The following is a 13,689-nucleotide window of genomic DNA, read 5'->3' as shown; positions in this document are numbered from 1 at the left end:
ATTAAGATAGTGCTATAAGTTCTATAATCCTCATTAAAATATCAGGTTTACTGAATCCATTAAATTAAACTAGTAGGCACTGTCTATGTTTCTGTGATTTTCAAATATTTTCTGATGTTCTACCTTTTCATTAACTTTTAAATTCAATTTAATTTCATTGTAGGCTTAATTTTTGGATTTCTTGAAGGAGTTACTTCCTTCTCTTTTGGTGGGCTTACCAATTGGATTAGCAACTTTCACGAAGGGTGTGGCTGCACTGGGTTTTCCAACTCCAATTCGGTTCTGGGCTCTGACCCGGAAACTGTACTCCTGTCCTTCCACCACATCAGTGACGGTTGCCGATAGGTCTTCAGCTCTCACTATCATGGCAGTGTCCCATCTGATAGAAGTCTTGTCCCTTAGTTCAATGACGTAGTTTGTAATCTCAGCACCTCCATCATACTCTGGTGGTTCCCATGTCAGCGAGACACCAAATCGATTCACATCAGTTATGGTTACATTCAAAGGAGGGCCTGGAACATCTGCATTTCACCACAGAAGAAAACATGGGCTTTGGGTCACATCGGGGATAAAAGCAAAATAAGCTAGTTTGTAATTTATTAAAAAATTCTTACCATATTTGCTCCTTGCTTCTACAGGGTTGTCAGTTTCCACTGGTTCACCAGTGCCAACTCTGTTCCTGGCACTCACACGGAATAGATACTCAACTCCCCCTTTTTGTAGTCCAGTGACAGTAAACTCGCAACTGTCTGCACGGTCAGTGGCCAGAACCCAGGTCTTTCTCTTGACGTCACGCCTTTCCACAACATAACCTATGATTTTGCTTCCACCATCAGTTAATGGTTCTTCCCAGGCGAGGCTCACTTCACCATCAAATGTTTCTGTTACTTCTAGGTTGCGTACTGGCCCAGGAACATCTGAAATTCACATAGAAGGGTTTTTTTAGTGTGTCACCATGCTTTTAGTTGTGCTTTGCCAGTGAAGTCCAAGTGACTCAAAAACTTACCAATAACTTTTAAATTGATGAATGCTTCTGCTTTTCCATGTTTGTTCTGAAGCACAATTTTATATCTCCCCTTGTCTCCTGTCTTGGCTTCTAAAATTCTGAAAGAAGTTTGTTCAGCTGTGGTATCAACAGTTTTTGATGACAGAGCTTCATTTTCTTTAAACCACTCAGCTTCTGCCTTGGGGTAGGCATCATAGGGCACCACCATCGTCAGGGGCTGGCCAACATCCACCACAAGGTCTTGATCAGCTGTCTTGATTTTGGGTGCAGCTAGTGAGAAAAATAGCATGTGAACATGTTTGAGTTATTTATTGTTGTCCGGCGAAACCACGGCTGCTTTACTATGTGTCTGTTAGCAAATACTGATTACGTGACCTTAGACATCGATCACAGGAACTTTACAGCAGAGGACACTAACTGAGTTCGGTTCTCATACTGCAAGTTACTAGACTGCAGAATAGAGAATCAAGGATACTATTTAAAGGGAGATTTAAAGGGTACTACAAAGAAGGGAGATTTAAAACCAGAAATCTCCCTTCTTAATCCAAAATAACAACAGAGGACTAAATATAGTGCAAAACATGTTTTCTGGTGTTTTTTTTTTTTAAATAAAATGGGCACCTCACACTTAGTTCAAAATAAACAAAGTTTTTCTTATGTACATTAATGGCTTTTTCATAATGATGACTAATGAGGGTGTCTTGGAAGCTTAGGTCAAGATGAGAACAGACCTAAGAGGCCCCTCGGGGGTTTGGAAAGCAGAAGAGAGTTGAGCTATTGCCAGGTCTGGGTTTGCTGGGAAGACTCCCAGGGTGCTAGGTTAATCTCAGGAATTAATGAGCAGCCGCCACATGCCAGGAATTGCTCGAGGTTCCAGCAGGTAGAGAAGAGTGCTGTCAGTTCCTTTTACTCAGTTTCTCTTACTTGGTTGTAAGAGAAATTAGAATAGTTAGAACATGGGTAGGGCTTACCAGAAACAAAGGGCTTTCACAGGCATTATCTCATTAATTAACCATGAAATCTGAAATGTATGCGGTATCTGTGGTACTATGAGGATATCTGAAACTGAAAGAAAGGGACTTACCTGCCAGTTCAAGTTTAGCTCTGGCTTCTTTGTCTTTGGCGATAAATCTGTATTCGCCCTGGTCACGAGGCCTGATATCACAAATCTGCAGCCTGTGTATCTTGCCTTCACTCATCATCTGGTGTTTGTCACCCTGGACAACAATCATGTTATTTCTCAGCCACTGAACTTCCACCTTATCTTTGTTGAGCTCAGCTAAAAAGATGACATCAGCACCAGGGGCTTCGAGAATATCTTGGGGAGGCCTGATGATCTCCACAGGGATTTCTGAAAAGAAAAGGTGAAATGAATACAAATATATTTGTACTTGGATTAACAGCTTTTAAAAACTGATACAAATATTCAAATTGTTCTTCCACTTAATACGTGCCTTCCACAAAAAGCCTTGCTCGTGATCTCCTGTCTTCTACTCCACAAGCATATTCACATTCATCCTCCAGCCTGCAATCTTTTATAATGAGTCTATGTATACTTCCATCTTTTTCAAATTTGTATCTAAAAGAAGAGGTGGAATTATTGGTTAGCTTGTGCAATTACCACTAAATTGTCCAAAGTGTATGTATAGCTACAGAGAGATAGCTGGAGAAGCTTTCGCTTACTTTTTGCCTTCTTTGATTTCTCTCCCATTTCGGTACCATTTCACATTTGCTTTCTCTCTGGACAGCTGGCAGGAGAAGACAGCATCGTCGAACTCGGTGACTGTCTGGTCTTCCAAGTGCTCCACAAACTCTGTAGGAGCTTCTATGATGAGAAGCTCAGCCACAGATTTATCTTGTCCAGCGGTGACAATGTATTCACCCTCATCTGGGAAGCCACAGTCTTTAATGATTAGAGAGTGCTTATATTTATCAATTCTATATAGAACACGGTTGTCAAAAGCCACTTCTTCTCCATTTTTGGTCCACTTCAGTGTTACATTGAGACGATTCACCTTGCACCAGAATGTGACAGATTTCTTTTCCATTGTTTCAATATCTTTAAGAGGCTCAACAATCCGGAGGTCTTCCTCTGTTGTAAGGAAGAATAGTGTTGACTTTAATTGTTTTCATAACAGAAACTGATTTTAGCATTCTCTAATGCCGTGTAAGTGACTTACCTTCCACTATGAGATTGGCTGCACTCTTAACATTTTCACCTCTCTGGTTGGTCAGGGACACATTATAATTGGCTTGATCATCTAATCGTGCATCTCGAATTCGGAGGGTGTAGACCAGGTCTTTCTGGAGAATGATGTATTTTGAACTGTCGAATATGGCTTCTTCATTCCTGAACCATTTGGCCTTTGCGCCTTCAGTATTGACTTCACAGTTGAAGACGACTTCTTGTTGTTCTTTCACACGAGTGTCCTTAAGAGGAACTATGATCTTGAGTTTTTCTGAAAGTAACCAACAAGACTTTATAGTATGAAGGAGGACCAAAGATACAAATGTGAGTGGACTGTAGAAGCAAAACCAGACTTACCAATCACTGTCAAGTGCGCTGCAGCTCTGGCAGCCCCAACCATGACCACATAAGTGCCCATGTCTTGTAATGTGGCATCTTTCACAACTAGGATCCTCTTCTTGCCATCAGCAATAATGTCATATTTATCTCCAGGTTCAAGCGTCTCATTATCCCTCTTCCACTGGACTTCGAAGCTTTCCTTTGATATCGTGCAGACAAATTCAGCCTTTTCTCCTTCAAGTATTTCAAGATTTTGAGGCTTTGAGATAAATTCAGCAGCAAGTTCTGGAAGGAGAAAGTTGCAAGGTAGTAAAAACTTAAGCATCTGTATCCTAAATACAACAAACATGAATTCCTTAAAATAAAATATTATTCATAGTAATTTTCATACCATGTACTTTGACTTTGCCATCAGTTCGAGAACTTGGGAGTCGACAGTTGTAGCTGCCAGCATCCTCAAGTTGGGCATTCTGAATGACCAGGATTCTCTTTCGCCCATCGGTAAGTATTTCATATCTTCCTGTTTCAATGATCTCTTCATCCCCTTTGTACCAAATCACTTCTGCTCCAGGCTTGGAGACTTCACAAACCAGTTTTATAGTGTCTGTTTCACTAACTTCAATGTTGGTGAGATTTTTGGTAAAGACAGCTTCTTCTTCTGCAAGAAGAATAAAATTAAAAAACAACAACATTGAGTTAAAATGGAAATTCTTATTTTCCCCCCAACACATAAACTTCTGCAAAGAAAAAAACAAAGAAACGAACAAACAAACAAACAAAACCTCCTGCGAAGAGAGACCACTCTTACCCAGCACCGTCAGCATGCCAGAAGTTCGCGCCGTCCTCACTTCACAGGAGTATTCTGCTTCGTCGGCCAGCAGACATTTGTTGATGACGAGAATGCGCACTGCTCCCTTTGATATGATGTCATATTTTTTGCCCTTTTTGATTTCAGCACCATCTTTGAACCACTTAACCTGTATTTAAGGTAAATCAAAACCTTTATCAGTTTTTTTGTTGTTCCTTCAGATATGTGTCCTGAAGAGGAAATAGGATCCTGAGTTTCTCTAAAAGCAACCAACAAGGCTTTATCGTGTAAATAATCAAAGTGGTAAATGGAAATACAACTCAACCCCCCAGAATAGGTCAACTGTAATTGTAATTTTTTTTTTTTTAGAAAAACAGGAGTAAATTTTTGCAATATTGTTAAGTGAGCTTCTGTGATACTATTATCAGCTACTCAGTGGAATGGGATGGCATAAGTGTAGAGCCAGGGAGGGCTTCAGACCAAGTGTAGAGCAATTCCTTTGTCTCTGAGATGTGTAAACTGAGACTCAAATGACAACTAGGACAAATAGGATAATTTAGTCAAGACATATAGAATTTCTGATATTTGATTTTTTTAACCTAAAGAAAACAGCAATTTCATTTGGTTCAAATTAATAATGTCTAATAATATCTTCTGATTGCGAGCCCAGTATTTTTCAAGTAAATAACAGTAAATAAATAATTCTAAAAAGAGAACAATTTAAATCAAGTATGTATTTCATACTAAAATAATAATCTTTTTTTAAAAAGATTTTTAGTTTATCTTTAGAGGGGAAGGGAAGGAGAGAAATATCAATGTATGGTTGCCTTTCGTGTGTCCCCTGCTGGGAACTAGCCTGCAACCCAGGCATGTGCCCTGACTGGGAATCAAACCTCCATCCTGTGGTTTGCAGGCCCATGCTCAATCCACTGAGCTACACCAGCCAGGGCTCTAAAGTAATAATCTTTAAGCTACAAGTAGAATGATTATCAGAGATAGGTAGGTGAGATTAACCTTCCCCACCCCCTTTTTCCTAAACCGAAAGCAAACATAAAGTTATCTGACAATACGAAGTAGCAACCACACAATCACAGACCTTCTCATTTTCTCGGGAAATTTCACACTCAAATCGAGCCAGTTCCTTTTCTTTTACTTGAAGATCAGTGAGTGGTCTTAAGAATTCCACATGAGGAGCTGTAAGAGAAGGTAATCAGAATTCAAAATGTTTTCTAAAAATTTACTCTGGCATTACTGTGGTACATATTAAGAAAAAGTTAGTCTTTTGCAGGTCTTTCCATCTTAAGCTACAACTGATTTTGAAATCACTTGGAGCTGCCATTCAGGTAAAAAGTAAATACATACATTTACTTTCTATGTATCTCTCTCGTTTTCATAGAATAATGTGGCATATTACAGGTCCCACTAATTATGTCTGTCTGTCTATCCATCCATCTATCCATCCATCATTTCTCTACCACCAGCTCAGTTCTTCTGAATGAGAGTTGGAAGAAAAATCCCCCTGATATTCTCCAGAGTTGAAAGTTGATATTGTCAAAGAAAAAAACAGTAACAAGAAACATTATCTTATTTAATGCAGCAAGCGTGACCTTTGAGAAATTAGCAGAAGGCAATAATAATGCAGCTTGAAGCACTGTGACAAGCCTTGTCTATGGCAGGAAGACATACACTTGCAATTGAAATCACATATATTCAGGTTTTCAAAAAAATTGGCTCCAAACATGCCACATATATGTCAGCCATAAAATCTACTAGTGTGATGAAGTAATGTATTTTGTATCAGGAGGTGATTTTTTGTTTGTTTTAATATCTCTTTTTTCATTTATCTCCAGAGTTAAGTTAGCAGATTTACAGGATTAGAGAGTGGACCCCTCACCCTTCTTTCTTTCAGGGCTCCTTGTGAAACCTTTCTTGATCAGTGATATCCTGGGACATAAATATTGGCTAACAGGCTTAAAGATATTGTAGGCTCATGGTAGCTCAGCCTTCTTGGAGTGGAGATGAAATAGACGGCACAAAGGAGACCCAAGAAGCTACCTTGTCATGCGCCAAAGTAGAGCAACCACGAAGTAGAAAAAATAAAACAGTACGAGATGCATGGAAGCACAAGCAAAGCCACTATTTCATAGCTGTTGACAGAAGGGAAGCAACTAAATCAAACAGCAAGTATTGCACGAAAATGCGCACTGAGAAATGTTATCACTAGACAAATGAGTAAATGAAAAAAATTAGCCAGCCTGTGGTGTTTTCTAAAAAGATGTTATATTTTTCACCAGAGGAAGAAGTAATGCTAAAAACCATTGGCGCTCTCTTCATTCACAGCACTCAAAGATTTCAGGCTTCTCTCCATCTTCTTAACCATTCTTATTCTCTGACAAAGCATTATGTGAATGGGCTTTATCATATAATAGCAGGCCTCTAGCATGCTCTTATTCAAACTGAAATTTCATGCTCATTTTCTAGTTGTTTCCCACACCCGAGGATTCATTTTCCTTCCAAGTAGAAATTGCTTTCATTTTCATTCTTTTAAAAATCATAGCTCCCTTCTTGTCTTTTTCTTTCAACTTGTTCTCATCTGTATGGAGGATATTCCTACATAGGCTTACCCCGTGTAGACCAAGAGCACATCTGCTCATTGCTCAGTGAGAAGCATAGTGAAAAGTGATCAGGCTGTCCTTTTCAGACCAGATGTAGCAGGACTTGTTTTTTAAACACATAAAGATCAGGTTATGTCTGTATCAGTATTACACATTGCCAAGAAATGCAGTTAGACCAAGAAAGGCATGCAAAATGTTGTGCGTCTCGTTTTTGTTGTTGTTGTTGTTGTTATCAAAGAGTTGCAAATAAAAAGTCCTGTGTAAGAAGAATACTTACGCACGACATTCAGGTTACAGGAAGTCTTAAAATCCTTCGCATCGCAGGTGTAGGTTTTAATATCCTCTGGGGTACAGCCATGTATAATAAGTTTTCTGACCCTGCCATCAGCAACAATTTCATACTTCTTGTTTTTGAGAATTTCTGTGCCATTTTTGAACCATTTCACCTTAGCGTTTTCTCTGGATACTTCACATTCCAGTACTGCAGTGGCTTCCTCTTCGACCGTCTGGTCCTCAAGAGGTTTAGTGAATTCAACTGGGGGTTCTGAAAGAATCATACTAATTAGCCAGGCCATTTCTCCTTTCCTTCGGAAAGAGTTCCAGGACCTCCTCAACTTTCTCTTGTATCTCCAGAGCTTTTTCTATTTTTAAGGTTGGTTTGTAAGATTTGATTCCATGTGAATGCATTCCTCTAATAATGATATTTCATCATTATTTGTACATACAGAGGAAAAGCATTTTTAAAACAGTAAAACATCAAGAAAATAATAGCCAACTCTTTGTTAATAAAGTGACACCACCTAGTTTGATAATAATTCTTCCTCCAGCTGTTTATTGAATGCAACAAAAGCAGTGGGGACAAGAAGAGGAAGTAACACCTATGTTACTCAATTTTGACTTAAAAAAATTAGTCTGTGAATTATTGTGTTAGTCCAAAAAGTAAAAATAGACTTTTGAATGTTTAGTGAATTTTAATGACCTATGCTACTCAACATATAAAGATTAAAGGTAATTGAGAGTCGGCACTGTTTATGGACCTTTACGTTATACACGTTTTAGAAAATAAGCCTTGTAATTACCTTTCACAAAGAGGTTGGCTTGAGTTTTGAAATCTTTTGCTGTTAGTTGGACTTCTCCAGCATCTTCTAACTTTACATCCCTCAGTGTAAGTGTATGAACTTTTCCTTCTGAACGTGTGACCACCTAGTTTTTTGAAAAACAAACAAACAAAAAACCATGTAGTTTAATAATATTTGAAACAGCAATCCAATATATAGAGGTGCATTTAATTAATTTAGGCAAAAAGTCTGAAATAGTGCTTTTGAAGTTGTTTTATAATCATATATATAGCATGCATGTATTTGAAAATGATTTAAATCGATAGTTTGGAATCTTCAAGTAAATTTTAGGCTTTTATAAGTACTCTTACTTATTACTGGGTGGTTATTTATGTTGAAATGGCTAGGCAAAGCCTATCATATGTGTATCATATTTGCTTCTATTTTTCCACTGGGTTTCTATATATAAAGGAAGATGGAAAAGCTACATCATGAAAAGAAGGAAAAACACTGGTTGCATACAGTAAGTGGAAAGTGAACCTTATGTTGTAAATGCAAGGTGTTTGCCATGCAACAAGTTCAAACTTTTTTCCCATTTATTTTAGCAATTAAAATTATTTTGTAAGCCAATTAAACCTATGATTAAAATAAGTTATACAACTTCCTAATTTTGTTTAAAAATACAAATAAAGATGTTGATTGTTCTTCCCTTGCAAGGATTTGCATCTCAGGATTGGGAAAATTCAGTATCAGACAGGGCTACAATTGTTCACATACAATTTGTTTGCAACGAACAAATAGATGAAATAACTTTAGAAATAGTTAAACCAGGAGACCACTGTGACAGGAGAAAGACTAGCAAGACAAAGCCTGTCATTAATATTAATATTTAAATAATAAATTCTAGTTGTAAGTTTATCATTCCAGTGTTTTATTTTCCTGCAGACTACCCCTTCAAATTGGATTTGGAAAATAAATTGTCAGAAAGAACACACAGCCTTGAACTGGATGCTCACTAGGCTCCATACATGTGGCTTGCACAGTTAAAGGTAAGCCGACGGGACAAGGCCCTCCCAGTAGTAATGATGAGACAATCGGAGCTCTTCTCGTTCTGCGTCTAAAATCCGCAAGGTGGTGTGTCCTGTCATTCAGATTGATTCTGCATTGCTTAAGAGATCACTTAGAGTGAAGAATAATTTTAAAGTTTTTGCTAATGCAACTATTTATTATGCTGTTGTAAAGGAAAGAATCATGAATAAAGTTTCATTTAAAGGTTTTTCCTTAAGAGCTGGGCATGGTTATTAATACAACTACTTTAATAATTGAGAAAAGCCTAAAGTATAATAAGGAAAAATAAACAGATAAGAGGCAGTAATTAGGCTGTGTTTGAGGAGCATAGCTATTTATTCAAGGACATGGTGCTTGAGTTGGAAAAAATAATTTTTGTAACGATATTTCAATGTTAATTTTGGAAATAAATTTTGGACTGTGTGATTTAGGACTATTCATAAAAGTATCTCAAATTTCAGTGTACCCACAGATATAACTTATTTATTAACACACTGTTTTATCCAAATTCTTCTGCAGGTACTCTAGAAAATTCTTTTACCAAGAAGTTGGCTCAGAATACAGTGGTTCTCAATTAATCACTCTATACAATGCACCTTGATTATGTTTTTTAAAAAGGAAAAACTAACTGGTACGTTATGAAAATAAACCCATAAAATGAATGTTGAAGATTTGGTGTTGGATTATGTAAGGATAATGTTAGATTTTTATCCTTTTAAAATATTGTTACTTTGCAATGGAATCATATGGCTATAACACAGTAGACATTATGACTGTGACTGAGTTGTGAGCATTGAAATATAAAATTATCAAAGGCCATTTAAAGATTTAACAGTCCTTTCCTGGAGTGATGGCCAAAACACGCCCAAACAAACAAAGGGAAAAAATCCACAACTCATTTTGAAATGTTTTTCTTTGAATTTTCTTCTTCCAGTAAGTTGTTTTTGTTTGTTGAGTGTGGTTTTCAGAGGCTGGCCTTTTTGTGGGGTTCAGCTGGGAGGCCTGGAGCCCACTGACAGTAGCCAGTACGTTGCTGCTGAAAGACCTTTTAAACAAAACTTGGAAAATGTAATAAAGTGACTCTATGACTTAATACTTTATGTTTAATAAACTTAATAGTTAAATGTCTCTTTGAAAAAGAGACATTTAAGTCATATTAGAGCAAGTTCGTGAAAGGCTGAAGTATTTTGGGTGGCTAAGTAAAGGATTAAAATTCCTGTGCTAAAAGAGACACAGAGGCCCTATAGAATTATAGTAAGATGATCCTCTCTAACCCAAGAAAAATGTTGAGTGACAATAGGAGATATATATTTGTTTGAGTAAAAGAAACGTGAATAAGATTTTTATGAGTCTACATTTTAAATTAAAACAGCATGGTTTTTACATTAAAGCTAATGAGACTGATCCTGTAATACAAAGCTCTTAATTTGACCAAAAAATATTTAGTAGCAAAAAGAATAATATCATTTGTTCTTAAGCAGTGTGGTTATTTTCAAATTATGAATTTACAGATGTAGAAAAGATCTTGAAAACTCAACCAAATCTTTGCCTTTAGCTGTGAAGGCAATTAAACCACATTTAACAGGACAAATGTATTATTTTAAGAAAGCAAACTCGAAGGTAGAGATGCCTCCATCTCCCAGTTTAATATTTAGGAGACCTCACTTAAGGAATACTTCATTTTATATTACTTAATTTTCATGCTGAAATCTGAACATATAGTTGCTTTTCCTATCCTCGGTAAAAAGAGGGAAAAAATTGGTGATTACTGTCTGTGTATTAGGCAGACTTTACCTCTCAGAAGACTGTTACTGAATTATTCTCTAATCACTTAGGCAGGACATGAGCTTTTTGTTCACTTTAGAACAGTCATTCAAAAGCATTTGCTTCTAATAATTAACCAACTTTGTGGCTCTTTTTGTTTACTTTGAAAAAATTCGGACTCTTGTGATGAGGATAACAGCAATGACTAAAAATTTTGAATACATGCTATATGTACATATTATTCTAAATGCTTTACATACATTAAGTTCTTATTAACATAAGAACTCACTAGGAACAGACTTGTTCCCCTCTTACAGAGGAGAAAATGTCCAGAGACGCTGTAAAAACTCGCCATGGATCTAAATCTAAGATTTAACCCAGCAAACAGCTCTCAAGTGGTGGGCTTTAGAACTGAACCTAAAGAATGATACAACTACATAAGTGAGCCTTAATAGTATGATGATACCATGTGCGTGCACACATATAGGTTACCATTCTTACTTCTTTTTAAAACATTAACATTATAGTATATAAAAGTACGACCATGGAATATATTTAATTATACATTATATCAACGGCTAAAGTATGAAACTTATTTATGAAATGCTAATGTCTTTTATAAACACAACAGGCATGCCCTTTATACCCTCATGCACTCACATAGAAATAACTGAAAAGAGAGGAGTCATCTCTTGACATATTTTTTGATTAGTTATGCTCTTCGTTAAACTGAATTCCTTGTTAATTATGTACCTATAAGTCTTAAAAGTTTGATCTGTATTGAGGCTTTGATGGCACATTCGATATTATTCCTAAAATGTTGAAAAAAAATTGACATAGAACAATGAACCATCCTGTGCTTGATTCTCCTGGACATTTTCCATTTTTTAATTTCAATAATTCAAAATTAATGGTGAATTGTGAAGATAATTTAGATACACACTTTGTTTGGGGGATAAAATCTTAGGCCTAAAGAAGTTAACACTGGGAGCTGGTTATATCCTAAAATTTCTTAAAGTATATTTGTTCATAGATGTGGATGGCCAAAGAGCCCTTCTTCCTTTTCGGTACCATCAATTGCACTTTAAATAGTCTGCTTGCATTCCAGAATTTGCATAGCTCAAAGCACTTGAGTGTTAAAAATAGCTTTGGAGAAATGCTTAAAGAGCAAATCTGCTCAGAAGTTATCTCAACCACTTGATCAACTGCCTGAAATGGAATTTCAATCCTTCTCTCTTAATCCCCTTCCAGGCAGACCACCAGATAGCTGGAGCAGAATTTGTCATAAACCTTAATGTACACTGTTGTTACAGCGCCTCCACTTAGAAAGTCTTTTTGATCTTTTTTTCTCCTTTCTATCATTAATAACTGAGGAGTGTTTGCCTTTTCTTTAAAAAAATGAAAAACCGATTGTACTTTAATTTTAATTTCCATTGCAATAAAAACATCCTAAGGTTAAGCCCAACAAAATCTGCTTTGATTTCAGCAGAAGTCAGGCTAGAACAGGAAAGAGAAAGGAAAAGGGAAGGGAAGGGACATGAAGAGCAAAGAACAAGAAACATGCAAGTGAAGATGGAAAACCAGACTGAAAAAGTAAGAGCAAGACAAGGCAAGCACACTCCTGCCTGTTACCTTGTCGCTGGGCTCCAGTTTCTTTCCTTTGAGATACCATTCCACTGGGATGTCCTCATAAGAGAGCTCGCAGTCAAAGGTGGCCGTTTCCCCTGCAGTCACTGTGACATCCTTCAGAGGCCTCAGAAGACCAATTACTCGTGCTTTGCGAGAGGAAGGAAACAGCTTTGGATTACTCATTTTGTAATTCCAAGGAAATAAATACTGACTCAGTTATTCATCTTTGTGTTTGCTTTCTTCAAGAAGGAAAGAGCCACAGGACTGGCCACTCCTTTAGCTCCCATGTGAACGTGGCCCTGTGGTGCTGAGAAGGGGAGAGCTGGTGGCCGGAGGGTGGATATTTGTAGGGGCCCGTTCGTGCTGTTGTACAAGGTCAGCGAGAAATCCGTGCTGCATCTGTCTCTCTGCCAGGCGTCAAGTTCCTCTGGCTACATAAGGTATGTGGCTTCCAAAATAACTAAGACTCTGATTGGGGGAGGACAAGGGCCCCTCAATCGCATAGCCTGTCCATGTCCATCAAATGCTTTGCACTTTCCAAAAATGTTAGCCAAGTGCTGCCCTCTCCCTCTTGAGTCTGAAATGCCTGCACAGCCAACTGTTCATAGTGCTGCAGTGGTACAGGCTCTCGAACAATGTGGTCTTCAAGGGTTACGTTTCTGAGTTAGAGTCTAATTGTAGGTATGTCTGCTTTGAATGAAAGGGTTACAAAATAGGTAAATCTGACTTGCTTAATTCTCTTTTGTTCAAATGGTGAGTTCAATGATGGGTGTGTATTAGGATATCCAAGAAGTAAATACAAGAAAGCCTGTTTCTGTACTTTAAAAATCTTTCCAATGAATCAAATAATTCCAATTAATATCACCTTCATTTTCTGCAAGAGTGCGCACTGAATTTTCAGCAGAAACACATCGTACTTACGTTTTACTCGGAGATGTGCACTGGATTTAACGTTGGCAGCTTGGAAGTCCACCTCACCAGTCTGGTCCAGGCGGCAATTGTGCAAAATAAGGAAGTGCACTTTGCCTTCTTCCTTTATCTCACAATCCTGTACCAAACCAGAAAAAAAGGCTTCATAGGAAATAATTTTCCTTGGGATTTTTTTTCTGAGGATATGATATCTTAATTAACAGAATGCTACTAATAATGGGTGGAGACTTTTAATAACTTTGAGCTCTTTTTTGTGAAATAAAGTGTACAGGCACACCACGAAA

General features: G+C 37.4%; 1 protein-coding gene across 1 annotated transcript in view; it reads right to left on the bottom strand.

Annotated features, from left to right (window-relative positions):
* The window catches only part of TTN (titin), a 274,055-nt gene that overhangs the window by 91,841 nt on the left and 168,525 nt on the right, over positions 1-13,689 (bottom strand). Inside the window, exons 189-203 of the mRNA XM_037044363.1 lie at positions 13,397-13,523; positions 12,479-12,621; positions 8,036-8,159; positions 7,234-7,500; positions 5,438-5,535; positions 4,342-4,510; positions 3,925-4,191; positions 3,552-3,818; positions 3,187-3,465; positions 2,690-3,098; positions 2,461-2,585; positions 2,091-2,357; positions 1,007-1,276; positions 615-917; positions 219-521 (exon numbers count right to left, since the gene is read on the bottom strand). Coding sequence (XP_036900258.1) covers positions 219-521; positions 615-917; positions 1,007-1,276; positions 2,091-2,357; positions 2,461-2,585; positions 2,690-3,098; positions 3,187-3,465; positions 3,552-3,818; positions 3,925-4,191; positions 4,342-4,510; positions 5,438-5,535; positions 7,234-7,500; positions 8,036-8,159; positions 12,479-12,621; positions 13,397-13,523 — 3,418 coding nt within the window. The remainder of the gene's footprint in view (positions 1-218; positions 522-614; positions 918-1,006; positions 1,277-2,090; positions 2,358-2,460; positions 2,586-2,689; positions 3,099-3,186; positions 3,466-3,551; positions 3,819-3,924; positions 4,192-4,341; positions 4,511-5,437; positions 5,536-7,233; positions 7,501-8,035; positions 8,160-12,478; positions 12,622-13,396; positions 13,524-13,689) is intronic.

Source organism: Sturnira hondurensis, unplaced genomic scaffold, assembly GCF_014824575.4.
Source record: "Sturnira hondurensis isolate 20B ecotype Veracruz unplaced genomic scaffold, ASM1482457v3 Scaffold0004136, whole genome shotgun sequence".
NCBI lineage: Eukaryota > Metazoa > Chordata > Mammalia > Chiroptera > Phyllostomidae > Sturnira > Sturnira hondurensis.
The sequence above is the reverse complement of the archived record's forward strand: the minus strand, read 5'-3'. Positions and strand labels throughout refer to the sequence as shown.